The sequence below is a fragment of the Daucus carota genome, chromosome 8 (assembly GCF_001625215.2).
Source record: "Daucus carota subsp. sativus chromosome 8, DH1 v3.0, whole genome shotgun sequence".
Classification (NCBI taxonomy): Eukaryota; Viridiplantae; Streptophyta; class Magnoliopsida; order Apiales; family Apiaceae; genus Daucus; species Daucus carota.
This window is the reverse complement of record NC_030388.2, coordinates 21,699,029-21,725,410: the sequence shown is the minus strand read 5'-3', so window position 1 is coordinate 21,725,410 and position 26,382 is coordinate 21,699,029. Positions and strand designations below refer to the sequence as shown.

The window sequence follows — 26,382 nt, the reverse complement described above, 5'->3', positions numbered from 1 at the left end:
TCTATCCTATACAATGTAGAACACTCACTTGACACTCCCTTTGTTACTGTCATCCACAACTCGTACTGGTCCCCTACTGTCATCGGACTGATCCTGCATGTCAAATACAAATTAAAACTGAATAAATATATAAAATCACAAGGAAAGAAAATGAATACAGAGGAAACAGTAAGCTTAGTAGTTTACTGATACTTGCAAAACAAAAAAGGCTCAGACTTAGTAAGGTTGACCAGAGGTAGGACCCGTTATCTTGATACATAGACCACAAACAAGCACCAACTGAACAGCTATGATAACACAGTGCGAATGGTGAAATTTTTTGGGTTGTAATGTTGTATATACAGTATACTATATAGCATGCTTCCATATCATCTTGTGGTCGAATTCAGCGAAAACTTGACGAGAAAGTTGCATGAATCAATGTCAAACACAATGGTGAAACTTGCCAAGTAATAAAAAATATAAAAAATAATAACACTCGTCTGTTGCATCAGAACCACGCAAATGCAGAATGGTTTCGAATTTAAAATAACACATGCTTCTGTCAAAAATGAAAGTATCTGCATCCAACCACTTCTTAAACAATATCCGGGAAGCCACAGAGTTTTATAACAGCAAATTTTCATTATTTTTACCTCCTGTAAGCACTACTCTGTCGATCAGAAAGACAAAAGAAAAGTTTACACTACTTGAAAATCTTGGAATATGGTACTATTTCCGTAATTTCGATTGCCAGGGGGGAAGAACTTCGGGAAAAACATAAATTTTCTTCGTAACAGTGCAACAGAAGAAAGGGTAATATGTCATTCAAATCACCTAGTCAGTAGTCTGGCAGAAGGCATCAGCCTCCCCCAAAATGAACAAAATTTTAGGCACCTTCATCATCTAAGACCAATCTGTCAAATTTATCCACAAGCTATTCTTAGGCAATCATTGTTGCTTTTAAAAACAATTATGTCAACTTAATTTGATTTAAGAACTAAGATTTATTACTCTAACTTAACGTCGGGTGATCCACATCAACATCACTCGAATCATACTGACTCAACATAAGCCTCCTACGAGAACTCGGATTATAAAAAATGGAAACTTAACTCTCACCGGAAATGCCATAATATTACCTGCATTCCTTCAGCAAGAATATCAAGCCCATATATTTTCTGCAGCTCGGGAACTTGCAACAGCTCCGGTATCTCTTATTCTATCAGCGGCTACAACCTGTCCCAAAGTTAATACTTCATATAAAAAATTAAGACACATTCCATAAACATTTACAGATACATATTATAGGCGGAAGCTGGGTAGCAGAGAGGAATATGGTCTCTGTTCTATTTACAGGTAGTATAGTCTTTAAATAATCTAGCTAGATTTTCGTTCCAGAGAAGCATTAGCCTTCAGGCTTTTAGGGGAACTTCTATTTATCATGAAATAATCTAGAGAGTAGATCAAGGAGAAATTTGGCCTATCTCTCCAATTACAGGGCCCATTGTTATTAGATTGGACAGTTACGCTAAATCAATAGACTTGTCAATTTAGATCTTGTCATTACCTGAGCAGCACCAGCGGTATCATCATAATTGACTCTGACAACACCCAACTTGTTCAATGTCATCTCGCATTGATCCAACACCTGAAAGTAATGTCAAGAGATCTTCATAAACATCAGCATAGCCGATACCGTAATAGCAGGAAAGCAACGCATATAATTCTAAACCATATACATTGTCCGCTCCAGATAATTCATAGATTAATAGTCAAAAAGGTTACATAAACCATACAGATATCATGTAGACAATTACATTCATATCTTTACTTAACCCAAAGTTGACATGATCCCTGATAAATACTTTTTACTCTTTATAATTACAGGTTGCTCATGCCAACGGTTACACACAAGCAGTCAATATGCATGAAAGCAATTTGCTGGTTTTTAACCTTCATGATTTTGCTTTTGAAAAATTTATTATTATTTTATTCAATTATTCTCTTTACTTTACTAGCAATCTGCAAATATAAAAACAATACAATAACATGCCAAGGGAAATTGCTCAACCTGAGGGTGGCTTAAAACACGCTTTAAATCCTCCTTCCTGACTCCGGGCAAGCCTAACAGACAACGGTTAACAACTAATTTCACTTCCCCGACTATGTGTAGCCTGTGCCGAAGGAGCAAGTCATAATTACGATGAATGCTCCCACCTACAGAATTCTCAATAGGAAGCACTGCTTTGTCCACTAACCAGAGTTCAACTGCCTGCAATACAAAATCTTTTTAAAAGATAGTAGGAAGCATACTTTCTCGAAAAGTCAAGATTTTATCTTTAAAACAATTGACCTTGAATGCAGCTTCAAACTGGTCACATGGGACAGTCTCGCACTTCGGATATGCTTTAAGTGCAGCAGCCTCACTATATGCACCTGGCACCCCCTATGCTAAGCAACAAGACAAACATAAGCATAAGCATAACAAGATGCAGATAAATAATGAAAAAGAGAGAAACTTACTTGATATGCAACTCGCACTTTAGAACCGTCGTTAGGAGAAGATGAAAAAATCTGTTGCAGATAGTGGTTCTGCAATTTATAACATTCCCAAGTTAATAAGTTTATGTATGAAAAATAGGATACCGGGAAGAAACACGATACAAAAGCAATACAAACGAAGTACATTGAATAGACATCATACTCCTTCACCTTATTAGGCTTCCTGTTATCCTGTTTGGCTTAAGAATACTTGTTACTCAAGAGTTATTTCTGGCTCCAATGGAAATGTACAGAATATAATCATTAAAAGATAGAATATAATGACGAGTAATACTAGAAGCCACGTGAAGTAAGAGCAAGTCCAACAATGTCCTAAATATGTGTCCTAAGTTAAAATTTAAGGCATTTGGACTGGATGTTTGCTCCACAAATGTCCTAGTGGTGCCTTAAACCACTAGGACATCCAACAAGTGCCTCATTTTTGAGGCACTACTAAGCATGTCCTAAACCAATTTTCACAATAAAATATTAACTTCCCACCATTTCAACGAATCTCTCTCCTCTTACTTTTTCACTTCCCTCCAATACCAATTCAAATAAATTATTAGTTTAATAGTAAGGTACAATTATAGGGCATATTGTTGAAGTTCATGTATCAAAAAAATATCCTAAATCACTAGGACACTATTTTTTATTATATATTTAAGGCACTTCGTAAGACATTGTTGGACTTGCTCTAAGTAACATTAATTATTGTTACTCAAGCTACAACGTGAAAATAACTGACTGGAAAACAACGCCTTTTACTACTTTAAATAAATCAACTTATATATTGATATTAACTTTAAGCTTATGTTTGAAATAAAGTGAATTTGGACATAAAAGATTATTCTGAATTACAAATTATTCTAACAAGCATACCCTAATTACACCAATTTGAGCTAGCATCTAAAAATAGTAAATAATTGGTAGGTCAATTCTATTCTAATTATAACTATCTCTACCATTAAAATCAGATCATATACAAAATTCAAAACCCTAACAATCATTAACAAAATAATATCTATTACATAAACAAAATCTCAACAAGCATTACCAAATTCATACCCAACAACATCCAGAAAATCCCAAGAAGCATTATCAAAAAGCAAAAAAAAGCAACAAAAATAGACAAAGTTATAAAAAAAAGGGAGAGAATCCAAAATTCCGACAAGTTTTGTCAAAAACATATCTTACACATACTAAATCTCAACAATCATTACGGAAATCATGTGACATGGCTAAAATCCCAACAAGCATTAATAAAATCACATTTCAAAAACCCAAAAGAACATAATAATTGTAAATTACATCATACTTTATATCATAAATTACATCATACTTTAAATAAAGAACAAAAACGAAGTACATTGAATACACGTCATACTCCTTCACATTTGGAACATTATAATTTTAATAATATTCTAATAAATATTTAAATTTAAAAAATTAGAAAGTCAACATTGTTTTGACCGCTTAATCCGCTTAATAGGCTGCTTAATATTCAAAAACGCTTAATCACCCGTTCAGTGCAAAATCGAAGCGTTTAGTCTCCCATTCCGCTTGAGCGCCCGCTTAATCGGCCGCTTAATGCACTTTTTAGAACACTGCTATTTACACGCATTTCGAGGCTCGTATAAAGTGTAGTTTCATAACTTTTTTTAAATTTTTTTTGAATACAAATTTAAGCATTAAACTTTTATTCGGAAAAAAAAATTAAAAAGTTATGGAACTATACTTAAAAGAAGCCTTAAAAAACGTGCCAAAAGTAATGTATACAATTCAGAGGGACTGAGGGAGTACTACTCAGTACTCACGTACTATTAGTCACAAAAGAAGAACAGTAATATACTAGTTCTTAAACCTCTAAAAAAGTTTCCAATATATGCAATTCTAATCCTATTTTATAAGGTTTCCGATGTATGAAACTATAGAATAGGATTAGAATATGAGTTGTAGTTGGTCACCAGAGAAAAGGTGGTGCCTCATATATACCGGAGCTTGCCAAGGCTGACTGATGGTGATACAGTGGATAAATTTAGGCGACAATATGCTCATGCTTCCTCACAAGGCAAACCCTTGATGCACTTGCAACCATTTGCTCAACTATCAGAAGATACATAAACCACTGCCCTATTGGCTTCTATCTATATAGTAACCAGCTGGTTACCACTAAAAAAGAATGACAAAGAATATGCGAAGACATCCAGCTAGATGATTTTTTTTGGCTTTCTCCATTTCAATTGTTTTTTACTAAAGGATTTACAACTTACAAGTTGACAGTATTAGCACTCTACTGTGTATCACATATGGATACTAAATTTCAAACTTCGCTAAACAAAAATGTGTGAAGAAAAAATTTCAAACTTACACTACTACCAGCAGTGTCTCTCTTTCTTTCTCTGTACCTAATTGTAATTAAATAAACTATATGCAGCTGTATTTGCGTTTAGATGGAAAGGATGACAGCAGATGAGGAATTATCACTAAACTGTACAATTGCGAGAGAAGATTTACTTGCGCCTCAGTGACCCAGCTGTTCCTGACTGGTTCCTACAACTTTCGAGCTGCATTGTAAAGCTCCAGGTAGTCAAGACCTGGTCTGTTCCAAGACCAGTCTTGCTCCATCACAAGCTTGCATAATGAGTTGAACCAATCCCGACCATCATACCAAGCAGAAATTGCTCTGAAAAGTAAAGCATGGATGATCATTTTGTGCAGATAAACAATGGTGCGCGGCATTCCGCATTATATGGAACAAGTATGTGCATAACAAAGTGAGAGACTTGACTCTTGAGTTTAAGATAAAAAACAACTTTATTAATCAAGCTACCATAACTAACCTATTGACAGCATAGTCAACACCAGCAGCGTCAGCTCCCTCAAAATTGAATCCATTAGGTTCAAGACCTCGTGCTTGTGCTCTCTCTTTATCATGGTCAACATCAAATACAGTATCATAGAGCCCTACAAGAAAAAAAGGTTAAAGTGACTGTAAATACATACTACAATCTAACTAGAATAATGTCTTCATAATAGGATCTTTACTTTTTTTAAAAGCAAGGCAATCCCTAATATAGTAGGGGAGCAGTACAACTGCAGAGACAAGAAACATAAGCTGAAGCTACATGAACTAAAACCTAACAATAACTAGCAGCATCACTAAACAAGGGAAGTAAAGGATACGATCGACAAAGGAACAACACAAGAACAGCACTACAGTTAAACCACTTAATCTCATAATAGAATCTACCAAGTTAACAGTGAATGAAAACTGTGAAAGAATGCAGGTAACTCATATGTTGCTCTTAGATACAATTGTTTGTAACCACTTAAAAGATACAAAAGAGCTATAGAAGCTTCCTTTTTGGCAATTTATCTGTAATGTACACTTGCAGCACAGTGATTTTGCAAATATTAAAAATCTAAAACCTTCCCGACACAAAGCAGAAATTTAAATCCAGACATACTTCCATCAAACTTTGATGCCCTCAGTGGATTTCTTAATCGCTCAAGGCATTTCATGTTGGGAGATGATAAATAATATAACAAATATCATGAAAAAGCAAACTTTTCTTCTTAATATCAACCACCTAAAATTGCCTTTGTTAATGGTGAGCAGGTGGTGCACTAATAGCTTGGTAGTGGGCAAAAATAGAAGATATTTCTCTATGGGCATGTACATACACAATCTAGCACTGTTCTAAATCTGAAACCACTTATGATAGAAAGTAAGCCATAGCCACAGTTGGATATGAAAGGAAGTTTAGTATACACAATCTAGCACTGTTCTAAATCTGAAACCACTTATGATAGAAAGTAAGCCATAGCCACAGTTGGATATGAAAGGAAGTTTAGTATATGTTTTCACCGCCTAGTGCTAAATATATCCGGGAGGTCAATACTTACAAAACAATTTGAAAGATGTAGGATCTATATACACCAAACACAAGTAGCTAAGGTGTTCAGAAAAATAAATGTATGCAATATCCATGTACCTCCAGTTTTATGAACAATAGGTATTGACCCATATCTCATGGCAGTAAGTTGAGTTAGTCCACACGGTTCAAATATTGAAGGGACCAGAATAAAGTCTGCACCACCCAGGACGCTACTATAAGTTCCACAAATAATACCAAGTGAGAAAGAGGCTCATCATATGTCAGACAGAGTCGTGCACGGTCATTATGGGAAGAGTGCAAATGACTTGCCATATTAACAAAATCATTTTGAATGCGAGGATCTGGAGCTGAACCTAGTAATAACACAACCTGTAATAACATATCTTCAGCATAGAGCATACATATATTGCAAAAGGACAAGTGCCTAGTCTTTCACAAATGTTTTCGATTAGCTATATACTTAGATGCCTCCATGAACACCTTAATTGCATATGCATTCATTTCATACATATTAGATGACCAATTCTCCTAAAATCATACATTGTAGTCTTAAATTTTAGTAGAGAGTAAAGAAGTAAAGAAAAATCATAAATAATATCATCAACTACGCTCCCAGTTCTCAGTAGAATTACTTGGTAAAGAGTAGGGGAGAGTATATACTTGAGATTCCGACTGTAGAAATGATATATGGAAAAGCTCTCACAGAACATCTCATAATTTCAAAACTACCCTTCTTTGTTCACTTAATAATTTGGAAAACAACACACAAGCAAATGCATTAACTTCCTTAGTTTCTTTTCTTTCTATTTTTTTCTCTTCTACCATTACATGGTTGAAAGAACAACATCAAGGTGTTGGGATGATCCACTAATTAGAATCATATACATTTAACAAAGTGACTTTGTTATGTAAAAGTCAATAGCTTTCTATCTAAAATAACAAAGATAGGTAAAGGGTCCCTAGTCATTCACAATTTACCATGCTGCATAGACATGTGCATCGCACTGCGTGAACGAAACTGAGTATAAAGTGATTGTAGAACATAATTTGCCAACTGAGAAAAGTGAATGAAAATCTAATCCAAGGAGAGATGAATAACCTGTCTGCCACGATCCAGTGTGCGGCAGATGGCATGTTTAATAAGGTGGATTCCTTTCTGATGAGTTAAACGAGTTATAATTCCTACCAGAGGAAGATCGACTCTTTTGAGACCAAGTTTTTGTTGCAAGGCTTCCTTGGCTGCCCTTTTACCTTCAAATACATTTTCTGAAGTGTGACATACCTGAGATAGAAGTGCCAATTATTAGGAAAGAGGTGGAAAATTAAAAGGAATTCAATTATTAAGATATTTTGATTCTTAAAATTTATTTCATGTGTATGTGTGTCTAGACTTAAAATGATATTAACAGTTTTCAACAAGTGAAGATAACTTCAGGAACAAAGTATGACCAACTTACAGGAAGGACTTTGTCATTATAAGGGTCCCATATATCTGGGTCTATTCCATTTAATATGTCGTGGAATTTGTTAAGATGTGGAGAAATTGCAGGATTTCCCGAAACCTCTTGTGAGTAAGTGGGAGATACCTGCAAGCATAAACTGGATTATTTTGTATGCTAGACAGCTATAATTATCATTTGAAAATCTGGGTGATAAGTTCAATTTGCCCAATCATTTATAGTTGTGAGCAGTGTTTTCTTAGGTTGCAGAGAAATATTAATCCAGAAATAACAATATTAAGTGTTTGAGGGCTAAGCACGAACCGTTGTTGCCTTGTCTACATATGCCATCGCTTTGCCAATTAAATGTGCACCAAATTCAAGGTTATGAATTGTGAAGACGACACGAGCTTTACTAACACCATAGTGCATGTAATGATCCTTAAACAACCATGCAACTGGAGCACTAGACCAATCATGGCAGTGAATAATATCCTGCCAAGTCATAGAGGATATATACATAAGTCATGGCAAATTGCCAATCAATTATTTCTAATTATGATACTGAATCCATTGTACGTTAAGTAATAGCATATTAGGAATCCATGTTATTTTACAGTCAAAATCTAAAATTTAAAATGTAATAAATAGGTTTTATAGCGAACATATGTTTTTTGAGGTTAAAACATAGAAAGCAGGAGATAGAACAAGCAGTAGCCTGTAGGCTGTAGTCCTCTCATCCCATGTTTGAAATGTACAGGGTTCACAGCTAAATTGCTAACAGACACCAACAGTTCTACTTTCTCAACCTGTGCTCCCGATAAAATAATGTAAGAGTGTAGTTAAAAAAATTACTCAATAACTGAAATCCAACACCTACAGGATTAGACCCGCTCTGAAGAAGATACTCAAGAGCAGCATGGCAGAAAAAACCAAATCTATCCCCATCATTCTTACAGCCATAAATGCACCCTGTCCAAAAGAGACTGCAAGGCAAGATAAATGTAAGAAACTTTACAGATAGTATATTAACTACCTAACTAGAAGTTTTCTAGATATCATCTATCGGAAGAAGTGACTGCCAAAATTATACGCTGCCAAGGTCATACGTATGAATCACATGATAAGGGATGTGTAAAACGAGCATAAGGAGATTTCAAGAAAATATTACCCGTTTTGAGGCTCCAAGAAGTAGACAGATAAGCCTTCTACCTTGCCAAACCAAACTTTTATTTCCGTCCCACCCCAAAAGTAGCTTTTGTGAAAATGAAATTCCTCCACCTATCTCAATACCACAATAGTAACTTAATAGAAAGCACTATTAAACTTTACGTCCAAGAAAAATAATAGCCAAGAGCCAAATATTGCACGTAGCGTCCTTTTTAAGACGAAGCCAAAATTTTGGTTGGCGTTAAAATTACACTTCCTGAAAAGTAAAAAAATCCAAATTACATTTAAAGAAAATATAATAGGGAACTTACTAAAGGGACCAAATTATAATTTTTACATAACATTTAGGTACGTGATACTTACATAGTGAATAAACATACAAATATAATATTAAGCAGGAAGAAAATAATAACTTTGTTTATCTTTTGCATGTGGGTTGGTTAAAAAATTACACTACATTAGTGCACATTATCTATTTGCAAGGAAAATTACAGGAAAAATGTTGTTTATTCTTCTTCTTGTTTTTTTGTTAATATTAACAAGTTGCGATGATGAAATAAGAGGACTTCCATAATCCATTACCATCTCCCCATCTCTGGTTATGGGACAGGATATATCTTAAGAGCACTGGACCTAAATCCTAGATTTATCAGTTTTTATTAGATAAAAACAATTTAATGTGAATTAGATAACATTAAACACTGAATATGGAATGGAATAAAAAAGAACTGAAATCTTATTGCTGAAAAAATAATTCACAGACAAGTTATAAGACAAAAATAACAGGTAGAAAATACTGGAGTAATAGCTTTGACTTAAAAAAGGATTATATACCTTTTTTTTCAACATATACCATGAAACTGTATACGTTCATTCAAAAGACCATTCGCTTAAATACATTCAAATTATTGACTTGTTTATTCTTGTTAGAAACTAAAATTAAACCACTGATGTTACAGTTGGTCCCTAGTAGTAGATTTTATATATAGTAAAGCATATCAGATATTTACCATTGGAAATAAAGTAAATTTAAGACAAACCGCTGATCTGAGCTTACATTGCTTAAGGTTCAAGCAGTCATACTTGGGAAAAATTATGTCAACAGTGTGGTTCAGATTCTGAACAGCTCTGGAAAGACTGGTAGCTACATCACCGAAAGTCCGAAACCTCCCACCTGCAAGTGAAAAGGAACAGAAAAAAGAAGGGAAAATGAAATAAATAAGTAAAGAACATCCGATCATCAATTTATTACACAACAGAAAAATCATACCCATCCATTTTGTTAGTATCTTCCTTTACTTGATAAACTTGTGAACCCTTCTGTAAATGTGGTAGTAAGGCAGTTAGCTTAGGGTAGGGATTTTATTTACTTTAAAGTTTTACACCGAACGACTAAAGCCCGACCTGTCTAGGTCATGCAAAAAATGTTTATGGAATACTGTTCAAACAAAAACAACTGAACTATACAGAACCACAGTGGGGGTCTTTTACAAGAAAATCAATAAATATGTTAGCACCATATTCATCAAAGAAACAAATTTTACCTTAGCAATGGGAGCCATTTCAACAGCAATATGTACAATATGCATAGGTGGTTCCTTTGCTATCCCTCCAAAGACAGGGATGTGGTAATCCATACCCAATTTATTGTCAAAAACCCCTCCATCTTCCCTCTCGCTAAATACAAAGTCCATCATATATGCATCCAGTGGAACCTTGACTGTCAAAAGAAGAATCAAACTATATATTACACCGTACTCTTAAAATTAATATTGCATCCACAGTCCACTTAGTTTCAGACTGTAATGTAGAAAGTTGACTATCAAAAGGAGAATCAAACTATATGTAAAATCTTACTTCAAAATTTCATATTTCAACCACTTAGTTTCAGACTGTAATGTAGCAAAGTCAAACCGCAATAGACACCTATGACATGTCCCCAAAATTAAGACACCCCAAATTGGAAAATCTCTATCTTTTTTGTGAAGAAAAACAAGTGTTTTATTTGAGCAATCCATGTGAACCAAGTAAATGGATTCAGAGCAATTCTAGGTGCGAGAGAAGGATATACAAACTTGATGAATGTTAAATATGACAATGAGCACGTGCACGCACACACACAAAAGTAAATGTATTCCTGAAACAATACTGCATAGGTTGCAATGAATCCCGTAAACCTAAATGATTCACTATTAAGAACTTATGAACAAAACAGAACTTTACCTTTGGCTTTAACATGGGAATGGTTGGCTATGATAAGGGAAACGTTGACAGCATGCCACTGATTTTCTCAGTGACTAATCATGCTATCAATTTTTTTCTTACCACATCCAACCATTCTCCAGTCCGGCCAACATTCATCATAAATCCTTAGTCACCCCCACTACCGTCACCGTCACTAGCACCAACCAGCCCTTGCGACCCTAAAAGGCATCAACAATCTCAACACAACGAATATCTGGGAGGGCATTATGGAATTATGACCGGGCGTGGCCATTTCGCCAGGTTTTGGATCAACTTTGCGATTTTTGAAACTTACTCCCATTTATTACCTCTCATGAAGAATAAGTGAAAGATCGCTTTGGGAGGGTATTTACCATGCAATTAGCTGCATGTACATCATTTTTTCTAGTGGGTCTTGAAGAGCCTAATTATGCTGCTCAGTATTGATATTTTTGGCTTGATGTCAGCAGTATACAAGATTGTTAAAGAAATGAAAGAAGCACGTGATTGGCTTGGTTTTATTATACGAAAAGAACCCCAACTCCTCAAAACAAATGTGTGCATTTTCTTGGCATGCGGCACGCAATTGAGGTTCTTACACCGGCTTTTAAGGCCATCTTTGCAAATATATGTTGATTATCACATAAACATTATATACAAGGTAATTGCTAAACCCTCCTCTTAATACATTAACTTAACAGTTCTTAGCCATGGTTCTACTACTTATCAACTGAATAAGCTAGACATTGTATAGATAAACAGTAAAACAATTACAAAGAAAGTGCGGATGAAGTACAACAATTAATCAGAAGAGTGAAAGAACAAATGAGATCCTAAAAGGCCATAAAACATTAGTTTAAATTAAATAATAAAAGTAAAACCCATTTGCCTAATTATAACAAGATACAATTTACAGACAAAACAAGCAGCAACATTACTTGTGTTAATGTTCTTGAAAAACCAGGAAAAGGATTGAGCTTGAAATGAGGTGCATCACGATACACATTTCTACACCAAACAGGACGTTGTACTTGTAAAGAAAGTTCCATACTTCACCGCCACAAATTCAGCTTTAAATATAACTTTTCCCTGATCCCCTTATCACAAACATGTTTAATATCTCTCTCTCTACTTATCTCTCTGTGTCTACTGTAATGTAAGATACCTGTGATGGGTAGTAAAACCAAAAGAGACGTGAGAGCGTAAGAGCAACTCAACTCAAGGGACCATCTCCCTTACCAATATATAACGAGCTTATCTGGACAAGACAAGAACAGGGGTTCAAGTAAAAATTCTTCGCTCCAACTTTTCCCTTCTTACCTAAAATTTTTAGGTGAAAAAAAACAAAACTTTTTATCTAAGAGATACAAAAATAGGTCCCTATTTCTTCCACATGATCTCCTCTCTCATTTTCTTCCATTTTTCACTTTCTCTCTCTTTTTTATCTCCTATCATAGTAGAAATTCTAATTTATCAGAATCGATGTTTAAAACTCAGACTTGTCGGGGGAGTACTCGGACCTGGCCCTAGTTCCGATCCGATTTGGTATACTCGGCCATAAATCAGTTTTTTACTCAAGTTAAACTTGGGTAAAACTCGGATTACTCGAAAAAAAACTCGATTTTAGAACAAAGAATTTAAAAAATGAGTAATGATCTCAACAATACAATCCAAAAGGCAATACTAGTTTCTAACAAATAAAAATAATTTTAAACATTTTTAGTGTTAAAATATTGACAGTAAGCTAGTCAAAATTAAAATAAATGACAATTAGTTGGCTTCCTTGTTATTATTTAAAATTTTACAAGTAAAATACATATCTATCTATACTATACTATACTATTAAAACCGAAAAATTAAAAGTTTGGTCGGTCGATATTTGAGCCGAAGTATGAGCTTATCTATATAACTAATTGTTCTTTTTAACTTTCGGCCGAAATCTATATTATACTATTAAAACCGAAACATTCAAAATTTGATCGGTCGATATATGGGTCGAAATACGGCTTATCTATGCAAATAATTATTTTTTTAAAATTTTGGGCTGAAATAAGGCCTATTTATGTAACTAATTATTCGTTTTAACTAAGATATGTTTCTTTTAAAAAATTTCTAACTAAGAAAACTCTATCTTCTAAATTAAATAACATCGAACAATATAGTTATTACCTTTTTAACTACAATACGTTATTTTTTCTAAAATTCACTATACTATTAAAATCGAAAGAAGTTTGGTAGGTCGATAATTGGGCCGAATACATGCCTATCTACATAACTAATTATTCTTTTTAACTTTAAACTGAAATACAGGCCAATCTATATAACTAATTATTCTTTTATACTACTCCCTCCGTTTCTTTTTTCTTTTCTTGTTTGAGATGTCGGGACTGTTCATAACAAGAGATGAATTGCTAATTTATGTATAATTTGTAAGACTAAATATAGTGGTGAGTGATCTTGTTGGATTCGTATTCATGAGTACTTTAATACGGTGAATTTTTTATATTTCATACTTATATAAAATTAAAGATATTAACAATTAAAAGTGTATGTTGGCAAACGTGTCAGAGAGAAACAGGAAAAAAAATATGGCACGGAGGGAGTAGGATATATTATCTTTTTTATATTTTCTAACTAAAAAAACTCAATTTTCTAAAATAACATCAAGCAATATATATTACCTTTTTAACTAAAACATATTATCTTTTTTAAGATTTACTGACTGAAAAAACCGATCTTCTACAATTAATATGGGCGACATATATATAAAAATATAACATAATTATTAAATAAATGGTGATATTTGTCAATCAAAATATATTACTGATCTAAATTTAAAAGTAATATTACAAATTTAGACTATACAATATATTATTGTACTATTAAAATAGAAATATGAAAAATTAATTGGTCAGTCGAGTTTGATATCTATGGACCTCTTTGATTTATAAGATATTGTAACATATTTTTTTATTTTTGATTATTTTTTTTTTGAAAATTGTAACTTATTTTGAAAATGGTATTATGGATTCGTACGCTTCCCTTTAGCTTATAACATGTTTTATACATCTATGGTTCTATTTTTAAGGATTTGTTCTATATTATTGATAACCAAATATTAAAATGTTGATTGGGTTGTTTATATCTCGGTTTATGTGTCTTCTTAAATTATAACATATAATAATATAATATATTTTAACATTCTTATTAAAATATATATGTGACTTAATTTTAAATTAGCTATTTGATGCATTTAACTATTAAGAATTTATTCAGCTGTTAAATAAAAGTTTTATTTAATCACATTATTCTATCATAATATTACTTTCAATAAAATTAGTTAAATCTGAAATATATACGATAAAATAATAAATATTATAACCGTCCGTACATTGCACGGGGTTTAAGTTAATTAAAATTAAAAATCAATAACTTAAAATTTTCAAATTTTATTTCAAGTACTCTTTTGAGATGTTTGGAAACATAATTAATTATATTGTATATCATATATCATGTGTTGTATAAACCAAACGTTATAAACTAAATTTATCAACCGAATCAACTACATTGCATAAACGAAATCATTCAAACCAAACGACCCCTCAAGTACTACAACTGCTTCAACTACTGCCACATAAAAACTACTTTCTTCGTCCCAAGATACACATATCAATTGATTTTTAACTATTCAAATTGACTCATCTTTAACTATACATAAAAATTATTTATTTATTATTTTTAAACATAAAAAGTTCTATCTTAAAATAAACTAGATATATTTTTTTAATTATATAAGGGATCGTTTGGTTTGAAGAGTGGTATCAGGTTGGAATGAGGAATCGGGTTAAGCTGGTATGGGTTTGAGATATCATATTTGATATCATGTGTTTGGTTGAGTGGTGGAATCAATAGATACAATTTTTGCAAAAAATAAGTTATTAATTTATATTAATTGAAAATATTAATAAAATTATTATTGTTATATATTTTTGCATCATTGATTTAATTTTGTATAAAACATTAATATTCGATTACATAAATAGTGACAAAAAAAAATCAAAAATGAATGCAGTCCCATACCCCCATCTCATACCCACCTCCCCACCTAGGTATCAAAAACTCATGCTTGGGGGTTTAAGGTATGTGTTTAGATTTTATTTTCTCCAACCAAACACCAGGTATGGGTTTGGAATGAACAAACCCCGTACCTGATTCCACATACCCATGAACCAAACGACCCCTAACACATATAAATTGCCATCAAACTATAGTCAATTTCACTAGTTAAAAGTCAAATGTGACATGTATTTTGGTACGGAGGGAGTAGTTCATGAAATTAAGATAAATTTAGGGCGTGTTTGGGATGAAGAAGCTTCTGGGTTCTGCTTCTTTTTGACCCGTTTGTGTAAAAAAATAGAAGCACTTTAAGAAGCTGAAAATGCTAACTTTTGTCTCACAGCTTCTGCTTCTTTCCAAACATTTTATTAAATTATTTACTTCTCACTTGTGCTCCATTTTTTTGATTTAAGCTAGAAGTCACTTATTTTAAACTAACTCAAACGCCCCTTAGTCACTACATGATGACGCCAAGTAAACTCGGCACCATCCAGCTGCTTTATCATATTAAGGCCAGCTACCATCTACGATCTACAACAACAAATCAAACACGAAACAGTATATATATTTAGCACAAAGTATAATGACATGATGTGAATTGAAAATTGAAATACAAGTGTAGAAAAGAGCGAATACTTACAACTTTATATCCCTCAAGGCTGTCCTGTACTCACTTGGTCCTCATCCAAGGGCTAACATGATAACGATTATCACAAGTAATGTTCCTCCTATTCGGACCCGGTAACATATCACAAAAATCATCAAAATTATCCATACCTGAAACATTTACCAACAAAATTCTAGTTAGTACGCTGTCAACATCAAAACTTTTACAATTACGATTTAGAACATTTAACGTTTAACAACAATTTGAATATTCTATATATACTATACTATATAAAAACGATGTTTAACAATACAACAATAATTTTAATTTATTTTAAGATAATATTAATATATTTCCAAATTATATAAATATAATTTAAAATTTAAGCAGATTGACACAAATGAGAAATAATTTTCATCAAGATGTGCATTAATGTGTCAATACATCCACCTAGGGGTGAGCAAAAATTCTCCAAACCGACCGAAACCGGCCGATCCAATCCTTCCAAACCAAATTTAACGGTTTGGTTTGGTTTGGTTATGGTTTCAAATTTTAAAAACCGAATTATTTCGGTTTGGTTTCGGTTTTTACCTCCAAACCGACCGATAAATCCGAACCGAACCGAACGTGTAAATTTAAACATTAATATACATGTACTAATAATGTATTACTAAAAATAAAATTATAATATACAAAAAAATGTAAAATCTTAAACATATAAAAGGTATCCTAGTAAAGATTTTCTTTAAAAAAGTTATTTATTCTATTTTATGATATTAATTTTGATGTATGCATTATGTTTCCATTCTTTTTATTTATATATTTATAAAAGTATACGAAATCACATTTTTTTTTATTTTATTCCGTCTCTTTTATTTATCAAGCTAATATATTATTGTATCCTCTTTCAATATGATTAAAAAGAAAATATAAATTGAATTTTTCATTTCTTATTTTTCAAGTTAAAATTTAATTTTGTCGCTAACTTTGTTTTACATTTAAAAAACGGTTTAAACCGAAACCAAACCGAACCCGAACCGTTTTAAACGGATCGGTTTGGTTTGAATTTTAAACATAATGGTTTGGTTTTGGATTGAGATTTTGAAAAACCGATTATTTCGGTTTGATTTGGTTTAGACCTTTCAAACCGTCCAGACCGCCCCTCACCCCCTTATCCACCTGTCCCATGATTGATTATGAAGATTACTCATATTGTGAGCAAATGGTGTCTCTACTTTCCACTGCATCACACATGACCACATTGTGTGCACATCCTCGACTTTTAACATCATTATATTTTAATAATAAAGAGAATGCTTAGTATCTTCCAAAGGTGCTAGGTGTTGATTTACAAAATGTTTTCTATGCTGCATTTAGATACTACTCAATTATTTATATTCAAACAGATAGACTTGTACATGTATGGCTCAGAGGTTAATAATTCACCAATGTGCTTCATATCTGTCTTTTAATCCTCTAGAGCATATGAGCACATGTGCTGCAAAATAATTATTGAAGCCTTGAAGAAATTCAATAGAATAAATTGAACTTTGATGACCAGAAACTACAGAGTACATTTGACTACAAATTAATCATTAATAAATGATAACTTACACAAATACTGAAAATAACATAACCTGACTCGGCCTTGATGTGGCTCAGGTTGCAGAATACATGCAAGAAGTTTTGAGTTCACAAAGTTTGTGAATAGAGGCAGTTACAATTTAGAGGTGTATTTTAATGTTAAGGCAACACAAACATGCTAGACAAAAAGAAAAGTGATAGAACAGTTGATCATTCTGGGACTTGCAGTTCGGACTGTGGAAGTGATGGCGGTAGGGGAGTTGAAGTTTCTGATTTAGCTTCGGAAGATGGGCGGTTGTCAAAATCAATCGGCCGCCTTACATTTTCAATCATTTTTACTACATCCGCCATTTTTGGGCGCTGGTCTGGCATTCTAACCACACATGCCATCGCTATTTGTAAAAGCTCCACCATCTCTTCTTCTATACCTGGGTACTTCATTAGCTCTAGATCAAACACTTCAGCAGTCCACTCTTCTCTTACCACCGAATGCACCCATCGGACCAGATGTACAAGCTCATCCCCTCCCGTAGTATGGACAGGGGATTTAGCAGTGAGGAGCTCCAGTAATACAACACCAAAGCTATAGACATCTGATGGTTGCGTGGCTTTGCGTGTATCTGAGACCTCAGGGGCCCGGTAGCCAGCAGCACGAGCGATGAGTGGAGGTAATTGACTCATGATTGTTGACAAACCAAGATCTGATACACAACCATATTGTTGAGGATTTAGAAAGATGTTTGATGATTTTATGTTTCCATGGACAAGCTTTCCCCCGTTTTCCTCGTGGACTTTTGCTATACCTCGTGCTGCCCCTATGGCTATCCTTAGTCGGGATTCCCAACTTAAAGGAGTCCTCTCCTCTCCTCTTTTACCTGAAAAATTTAAGAGGATCAATGTTCTAGTAAGTTAATAGCTTGAATAGATGTTATGGATTATTCTATTTCTGCCCCAGCAGTAAATAATCAAACTGACTTTTTCATCTTTTGATCATAAAAATTCAGTGGGTTTTTTTTTGAAAAGCATTTCCCAAAAAGATGAACTTCAACAATACACCCAGTTAACCTAAAGCTAAATAAATATAGCTAAAAACAAGAAGACCATCCAAATAGGCATCGCTTTATGAAATATTATTATTCACTATTACAGATCACAAGTAGAATTTTTATATAAGAAAACATATAATATTTTAGCTGATACCTAATGCATCTTAATATATTAAAAAAAATTGCACACGCCACAAAAATCAAAATGATCAAACTAAATAAAATATAATTACTTTGACAAGCAATATCTACAAACAAGCATAAGATGGCTGTAGAAAATAATATGATTTTAAGAGGTTAGATAACAGTGTATCAGTGGCCGCATGCTTTAGTTATACAGTTAGGTATAGCTGAGAACGATAGCTAGAGTCAACAGGTTTCTGTAGAGCTTGGGACAAGAAGTGTAATTAGGAAAAGATGAGTACTGTAAACAGGTCAATTATGATCAGTGGATCAGCCTCCTAAAACCAATTTCAAATATAGGAAAAAGAGAGGCCAACATAAATTGGTCCACACAATAATAAACAATTGTGACTGACTGAATCTGCAAACTTGGGTACATTCAAAGACTTGGTGTCTCAATCACTAGAACATGAATACCCTACATAAATAATGATTATATAGCATGTCTGCATCATTTATATTTTTAGTTTTCTTATTGTATCTCACATTTGATGGTCAATTATGTTTGTCAATGATCGGATAACTGGAGCAGAAGGTACCATGAGACTCCTATATTAATCTTGCTGGACATACAAAACAAGGAGAAGAGGATAAATTGGAAGCAACAAGAAGTTAGGTACTTCCAAAGGGGTAGAGAGAATAAGATTCCATGCCAACTCACTCCTGTCAACAACTAAGTAAATAAAAAAGGATAAGGATCTGGAGCAGCGCACTTGAAATTTTGGTGCACATCTGGACCGACACAAAAGTTAATTCTTTGAAAAGTAATTCTGAAGAGATGATGGCTTTAATGGCTTAATAGAAAGATCATTCCAAGTTCTAATACATTTGCTTGCAAAATTCCAGTGCATTTGGTCTATTTCCAATTCACATTTCACAATTAACTACTCATGGTTTTCAATAATCAAATTCAACAAGAATGATGGACACAAGATGTACATCGTGACTGAACAGCAGCAGATCTAATAGTTAACAATAACATAAGCATAAACGTGGAAGAAAAAACATACCATGCAACATTGCAGCAACACTTCCCTGACTGTAGTAATCGCACACAATAAGTTTCTCATCCTTGGAGTAGTAGTATGCCCTCAGCTCAATCACATTTTCATGTTTGATACTCCCTACCATTTCCATTTGCTGTTCGAATTCCCGTTTCCCGGCACCAACTTCCTTCAACCTCTTCACCACTACTGAAGTTCCATCCTCTAATATCGCCTTATAAGCCATACCAAATGTTCCCTTTCCAAGTACCTCTGCAGAAGCTCTCAACAAATCTTCCAAATCAAATATGTAGCTACACCCTTCAAAGAAAACCAACTTATTGTTTGCATCTTGACTTCTTGAAATTGCTTTCTCTGGTGACAGTCCCCCTTTCTCCAGTTTCCCCGACAAATCAGTACTTCTTTTTCTTTTTAAGCAACAAACAATCAAAAGGAAGGCAAATGCAATGACCCCAAGAAGGCTACCAGCAATTATAATTCCAAGCAACGCTCTTTCACTTAGTTTCCCGTCACCCTTAGGTTTCGGAACTGGTTTCAAAGGTGGATTTACATCCGGAATTCCACTTACATGAGTATATGACAACGAAAGATCATTACCAACAAACCTTGATTTCGGAAACCTTTGAAGTGATTTAGGTACATTGCCAGTGAGCTTATTATTTGACAAGTCCAAAATTTGCAAATTACTCAACTCTAACTCAGGTATCTCACCAGAAAGTGAATTGTTGGCAAGATTCAAAGCAGAAAGATGTGTCAAATTCGAAATAGACACAGGAATACTCCCATTAAAGGCATTGTTTGACAAATTAACACTAGTAAGATTCTTCCAATTCGAGAAATTAACTGGCAAAGGACCCGAAAAGCTATTAAATTGAAGATAAAGATAACTCAAATTCTTCAAATTCAATAAATCATAAGGGAAAGGCCCAGATATACCATTGGATCTAAGACTCAAGATCTGCAATGCTGACAGCCTGCTTAGAGTATTCTCCGGAATGGGCCCAGTAAATCCAACTCCAGGCAATCTTATTGCTGTAACTCTTGACCCATCTTGACTACAAGTGACACCAGTCCAGTTGTTACAAACTGGAGTGGATACATTCCAGTTTAAAGACCTGGAATGAGGGAAATTGCTTACAAAATCAAGCAATGCTAGCTTGTCAGCATCAAGAAAGCTAGCAGCATTTCCTTGAAAGCTCAAAAAACCCACCAAGAATATATAACCATAAATGTAAAAAGCTCCCATCTTTTGAAAATCTTGAATCAAGATTTAGTTATCAACTTAAACACTACAAATCCCCATAGATCTCTGCTTTTTCAAGATGGTAGCTCAGCTTCTATAAATACACACTACACATAGTATATGTAAAAGGGCTAATGAGAATGGAGCCAAATTTCAAGAAACTTGTCTAGAAAAAGTAAAGTTGAGATTTTTATTGAAAATACAGCAGCCCAGTAGGTACTTTAGTCAAAAGAGAGAGCAAGAAGACTTGGAATAAACTAAAGATCCAAGCTTTTCTTTTTGTTGTTTGCTCTTTTACTTTTTGTGGGTGAGTTTCAAAACCAAGAAAGGTGAAGTTTTTAACATTCCCAGAGAGAAAATGAAGAAAGAGTATTGGGGTAGACAATAAATAACATATGCCTCAGTTCTTACAAAGTGTTTCTTGGGAAGTTGAAAGAAATGGAGTGAAGATGTTTGTTAGAAGAGTGGAAAAATGACAGGCTTAGGTTTTTGTTTCTTAAAAATGTTGTGATAAATGGGGGTAAGTAGGGTGGTGCTGTGGTAGGGGCCTCTGCATTTATGGTCTTTGTGGTGTTATTCTTTATTGCCATTTAAGTGAGGCAACTATAAGCGTAACAATCAATAGTATGATTAATTAGGTTAAAAATTAAATATATTATAATATTATAATGACATTTAAAATATTAATTTTATATATTGTATAACTTTTTATTTAAGAAAACTTATTATAATTAATTAAATTTTAAATTTAAATTAGACAGGTATCGAGATTAATCAACCGAATCGAAGATTCTTAAAACCCAAAACAATACATATGTGTAAATTATAATTATGCATGTAAATACTGCTAAATAATCAATACTGTTCATCTCCAATTTACAATATTTATATTTATGTGTGTCAAAATAATTTCCTTTTCCAAAAAACTTTTAGAAAGATTTTTAGAATAAGGTAATTTTAGATCTGATTGTTCGAATTAATTTCAGATTACTAAAATTATTGAAAGGAGGCATATACATGTTCTTAAGTAGGAAAATGTTAAGTATCCCAAATTTTATTCTCAATTTTTTTCCCCAAATCTTGCACATAAACCACTCAACCAAATTCCGTCCTGTGTCTGCTATTGTTACGTCATTTGAGAAAAGAATTTGAAGACAAATTTTGATGTCCCGAACATTACCCCTTAACTATCACCTTGACAATACAAGTAACACATGTGATGAATAGTTCTAGAACTTCAACACTAATATTTGCAGTGCTTTGTTAGTCCCACCACCCTAATATGATAAAAGGGCAGGAACACTTTTCACTTGATACTTCATCAGTTTATGAATATGCAGTGGCTTAGTAGTCCCACCACCACTGCTTGCAATTCCTACTATTTTTGTTGTTTTAGATTTGCCTTTGATAATTGATACTACCATGAAAACATAGTGAGTTTGATGATGATCTTTGTGATTTGAGTTGTCTGCATATTTCTGCAGTTTTACACTTTCACTTTTAACAGCAATATGTTGACTTCTTATGACTTTTCCCTTTCCTCTTTAACTTGTAGTCAATTATCAAAATTTGGGAGTATATAAATTACCCTGCCCTACATTACCAGGTACTTGATTATTGACAAAATAGTGATGGACAAGTTTTATCAGCTGCAGAAGTAAATCCAAAGTAAATAATTTCAGTTTTTGTATTGGCTAAAGGAAAAAAAGTAAATATTTGTAGTTTATAACTAATTAGTTTTTTATGTCCTTTAAAATTATAATATGTGCAGAACTATTTATTTGTCTAAATAAATATTGAGACTTAAGAAATGTCTAAAAGCAAATAGGTGTAGACACTTGTGACCTATATTTGGATATAATGAATGAGGGTAATCAACTCCATAGAGAACTCAATGTAAGCCAATGCTTTACTAGCCAAAAGAATCCAATACAAAGTATGTGTGCTTTAATTATTATAGCATCTAATCATAAGATATAATGTTAGTGAATAATTGTTATTAGTTTCACTGCAGCATCTGTCAAAAAAAAAAAAGAAAAAAAAGTTTCACATTGCAGCATATGCGACAATAAGTTTAAGTGGAATTCTTTTTACCCCTCTCATGATATGCTTTCCTAAAATTACACTGTTTATTTAAATGACTTGATATAACAGAACCTCTGATGAATTTTTATTCAGGTGAAATATATTGATTGGTGGAGATTTTTGTGCAAGCAGGGTCATCATTGTTAATGAAATTGGAGCCAATAGAAATCCACCTTTTAACTTAAAAGTGGTTGTTAGGGGCATATGCTAGAAAATCCAATAAAAAAGGCAAATATAATCAATGAATAAGAGTGGCGCAGCGGCCTGGCTCTGATAAATTTTTGGCTTTACCTTCTCTACACTTTTTTTGAGATGGAGTTCTGCAATTGACTGCAATAAGAAACACTGACTGCACTGCACTGTGCCTCTCCTTATTCCTGTACCTTAAACTTCTATAATCATGGTCATTGATTATTGATAGAGACCATGAGGTTATATATTGCGACTGAAGTCGCTGGAGTTACTATATTGAAGGCATGACAGACAGCTCCAACCGGCCTGTCCACTCCTCGCCTGGCCTCAGAGCCATTGGCCTCTCAACTGCTGTCACTGGAGTTATTATATTGAAGGCATGACAGACAGCTCCAACCGGCCTGTCCACTCCTCGCCTGGCCTCAGAGCTATCGGCTTCTCAACTGCTGCCCCATCGACGCAGAGCATTTGCTTGTACTCTTCGTCTCCTAGATCTACTATGGCTTTCGCCTTTTTCTCCCACGGGTTCCAGACCACTGTATGATTGTGATCACAGTTAAGAAGGTTGTAGTTGTTCTGCCAGTGTGTGCATGCAATTTTACCAAGTCTTTAGTAGCATCTGAATGAATACTTACCAACATCTGGTAGTCCCTCTTTTCTGATCACAAATGTTCGTTTCTTCTCATGATCAAAAACGGCTATAACACTTCCAGAACTAAGATAAACACGATCCACCTACACTTACAAGCATACCATATTTTAAGGTCTCAGCCAAGTTTCCAGGACTGATATTAGAATTGCATGCATTAGCTATAAAATTGATTTAAAAGGTGTACTATATAGTCTGTCAAATTGCCTATCTAGCCCGTGAATTACTAGTTAATTGCTTATCAACTGTTGGCACACCTCTGATTCAAATGTTAGAGCATCTCCTTGCTCTGTGAAGCGCTCTTTATTACATAGATTGTCAAGATAGTCCAGAGTCTCCACGCCCTCTACTCTCACTTCACTGCCAATATAATTTTGATATGTAAGATACTGCAATCGAAAAGGCTAAATCCTAAACATGAGGATAACTTGTGAGTTGACGACCACATTTCTTGCAACATGGCAGAATTAATAACCTGGCACTGGTTTAGTGACAGTGGAACTGATCAAATAATACCTGATATCAGATACGGAGAAGTATGTGCGATATGAGAATGAGAAACTGAATGGCTTGCTATTGATATTTCTGATGCGCGATATCAAGGAGAGACCCCCATCATAAGCCAGAGACACTCTCAGACGGAATTCAAAACTAGATAATGTAGATAGTGATGTTACAAAATATTTGTTCAAATAAAAGTTTAAAAACCTCTACGCATGATCATACCTGTGAGGCCAGGCCTTCAGATCTTCTTCAGATGGTTTAAATAGCAAGTCGACGTATGCCTTTCCATTTGAGTCGCTGGGCTGCAGTGGAGGAGGGCTTTCATCAAAGACCCAAATTTTGTTCCTTGCAAACCCATTTTGCTCAAGGGCGCCACGGTTACCAAACTTCAGGAAATCAAGAAAATAAACTTATCAGAAAACCATGTCAAACAAACAGTCCTTTTACTTCAGTACTGCATTAAGGTACCTGAGGGAAACAAATTGGTATTCCTCCTCTTACAGCAGTTGGTGGCTTGAAGATTGCCTAATCAATCAGAAAGCTAATAAAATGAAAACGGACTTCAAAATAACTTTCTTGGACATGTCAAAATAGTGGCAAACATGAGATGTGGATACAAATCTTGATTGATTTCAGAGCTTGACTTGGTAACTCATGATGTCCATATCAAATCCCCAGGATCAAAAATGTTTTATCTAACTCTTAGAACCCCTCATATACTTATTTTGAAAATTAGTCTAACATCTCATATTCTTGATATACTTGAAATGATACTATTGTGTTTTCTGTGAAGATTTCCTTCGACATTGCTTGAATTTAGAGTATTACGGACAAAGCAATTCAAGCGCAATTACTAGAAGTAGTATCGAAGAAATTGTCAAAAGCGAGGTCAAGAATCTAAGGGGAATGCACCTTGCTACTAGTGAATAATAATTCTTCTCCCCGTTCATTCTTCCAGGAAAGAACCTGTCCTCCATGTAAACTAACCTGAATAAATGAATCACAGCCATTTTAAATCATCTCAGTTATTGATTATTGCAAGAATCAGAAGTACAGTTTCTTACAGCTTGTTCCAACATTTGAGATTAAAATTTAAAAATGTAGCATGACATTCAGTTATACTACTTAATTGAGTATTCTGGTTGACAGACAACAGTCCAGTAAAGTTTCAGATACGAAAATTTTAATTTAGACTAGAGAGTCCTCAAGGCATACATTTTACGCTCTCTGTGCCCTGCTTTAGAAGTTTAAGAGATATTACCTGTGCTGATGCGCCTCTATTGGTTTGAAGTAACACCTGGTCAGTCCCATTCTTATCCTTTGAAACTGCAACTGCTGTTCCTCGATCCCAAGCTGCTGCAGATTGATTCATTTCACCGCAAATACTAAGGAAAAGACCATCCCGATAGGTACAAATATACCAGCAAGGTCATGCAACCAACCAAAAATTGTCACATTTAAGGTAATGGAAATCTTGTGACAAGCCAATATCCTCGTGAATGCAGACCTATATTCCAACCACTATTTTAACAACCTTAGAAATTTTCTCCACTAGATTCACCAGCCACCTGCTAACACAGTTAATTACCTAACAAAATTTAGGCTGTATCTCAAAGACTATAATCTAGTTGCAGAAAGCAGTGACACAAGTGGCAGGTAATTCTGTAAGCCCAAGTATATATATTTATAAATTGCGAATTGTCTGAAGACAACCCAGATGACCAATAATCCTGCTTCACAAAAACCAACAAAGTAGAGTTCAAAAGCAAGACCAGAAGATACAATCACAAAAGATCAAAAAACAAATTAATATACAAATCGCAGGTTCACGAAAAAAGCTTAAAACAGTCCATGCATACAGACCCAAATAGCTAATGGCTGAATAGATGTTCACGAAAAATTCTAATGGCTA

The 26,382-nt window shown here is 34.0% G+C and overlaps 4 protein-coding genes across 5 annotated transcripts; all 4 read right to left on the bottom strand.

Annotated features, from left to right (window-relative positions):
* Positions 1 to 1,143: 1,143 nt before the first annotated feature.
* LOC108198349 (arogenate dehydratase 3-like) lies at positions 1,144 to 2,670 on the bottom strand. The gene is made up of 7 exons (XM_064083784.1): positions 2,662 to 2,670; positions 2,506 to 2,574; positions 2,336 to 2,428; positions 2,054 to 2,254; positions 1,993 to 2,004; positions 1,550 to 1,630; positions 1,144 to 1,218 (listed from the first exon to the last, which is right to left on the bottom strand). The coding sequence occupies exons 1-7, from the start codon at positions 2,668 to 2,670 to the stop codon at positions 1,144 to 1,146; spliced, it is 540 nt and encodes a 179-aa protein (XP_063939854.1).
* Positions 2,356 to 10,752, bottom strand: LOC108198347 (soluble starch synthase 3, chloroplastic/amyloplastic). Its single transcript, XM_064083445.1, is given in 14 exon segments — positions 2,356 to 2,428; positions 2,506 to 2,574; positions 5,041 to 5,209; positions 5,367 to 5,490; positions 6,522 to 6,657; positions 6,660 to 6,794; positions 7,525 to 7,707; positions 7,883 to 8,011; positions 8,189 to 8,359; positions 8,745 to 8,850; positions 9,036 to 9,149; positions 10,097 to 10,197; positions 10,200 to 10,208; positions 10,579 to 10,752. Coding segments are annotated over 12 exon segments (1,494 nt in total). The 5' UTR covers positions 10,732 to 10,752; the 3' UTR covers positions 2,356 to 2,428; positions 2,506 to 2,574; positions 5,041 to 5,076.
* A 6,737-nt stretch (positions 10,753 to 17,489) lies between these two features.
* Positions 17,490 to 21,451, bottom strand: LOC108199639 (probable inactive receptor kinase At4g23740). The gene is made up of 2 exons (XM_017367552.2): positions 19,804 to 21,451; positions 17,490 to 18,439 (listed from the first exon to the last, which is right to left on the bottom strand). The coding sequence occupies exons 1-2, from the start codon at positions 21,041 to 21,043 to the stop codon at positions 17,775 to 17,777; spliced, it is 1,905 nt and encodes a 634-aa protein (XP_017223041.1). The 5' UTR covers positions 21,044 to 21,451; the 3' UTR covers positions 17,490 to 17,774.
* A 1,912-nt stretch (positions 21,452 to 23,363) lies between these two features.
* Positions 23,364 to 26,117, bottom strand: LOC108199640 (putative glucose-6-phosphate 1-epimerase). Of its 2 annotated transcripts, XM_017367553.2 has the most exons (8): positions 25,732 to 26,110; positions 25,383 to 25,457; positions 24,939 to 24,995; positions 24,693 to 24,856; positions 24,483 to 24,617; positions 24,224 to 24,326; positions 23,953 to 24,052; positions 23,364 to 23,853 (listed from the first exon to the last, which is right to left on the bottom strand). In XM_017367553.2, exons 1-8 carry the CDS (start codon positions 25,840 to 25,842, stop codon positions 23,684 to 23,686), a joined length of 915 nt encoding a protein of 304 aa, XP_017223042.1. In that variant the 5' UTR covers positions 25,843 to 26,110; the 3' UTR covers positions 23,364 to 23,683. The 2 variants fall into 2 exon arrangements, with proteins under 2 accessions (XP_017223042.1, XP_063938573.1); XM_064082503.1 differs by lacking the exon at positions 24,483 to 24,617 and having other exon boundaries at positions 25,732 to 26,117.
* Positions 26,118 to 26,382: the final 265 nt, after the last annotated feature.

Excerpts from the sequence above, each read along its gene's own strand:
- LOC108198349 (XM_064083784.1), bottom strand. Across the intron at positions 2,429-2,505 it reads AAGTGCGAGTTGCATATCAA|GGGGTGCCAGGTGCATATAG; the intron begins GTAAGTTTCTCT and ends TGCTTAGCATAG. Across the intron at positions 1,219-1,549 it reads ATACCGCTGGTGCTGCTCAG|GTTGTAGCCGCTGATAGAAT; the intron begins GTAATGACAAGA and ends ACTTTGGGACAG.
- LOC108199639 (XM_017367552.2), bottom strand. The coding sequence starts at position 21,043 with ATGGGAGCTTTTTACATTTATGGTTATATATTCTTGGTGGGTTTTTTG. Across the intron at positions 18,440-19,803 it reads TGTTGCTGCAATGTTGCATG|GTAAAAGAGGAGAGGAGAGG; the intron begins GTATGTTTTTTC and ends TAAATTTTTCAG.
- LOC108199640 (XM_017367553.2), bottom strand. The coding sequence starts at position 25,842 with ATGAATCAATCTGCAGCAGCTTGGGATCGAGGAACAGCAGTTGCAGTT. Across the intron at positions 24,053-24,223 it reads CTCTAACATTTGAATCAGAG|GTGGATCGTGTTTATCTTAG; the intron begins GTGTGCCAACAG and ends TTGTAAGTGTAG. Across the intron at positions 23,854-23,952 it reads AGAGGGACTACCAGATGTTG|TGGTCTGGAACCCGTGGGAG; the intron begins GTAAGTATTCAT and ends ACAATCATACAG.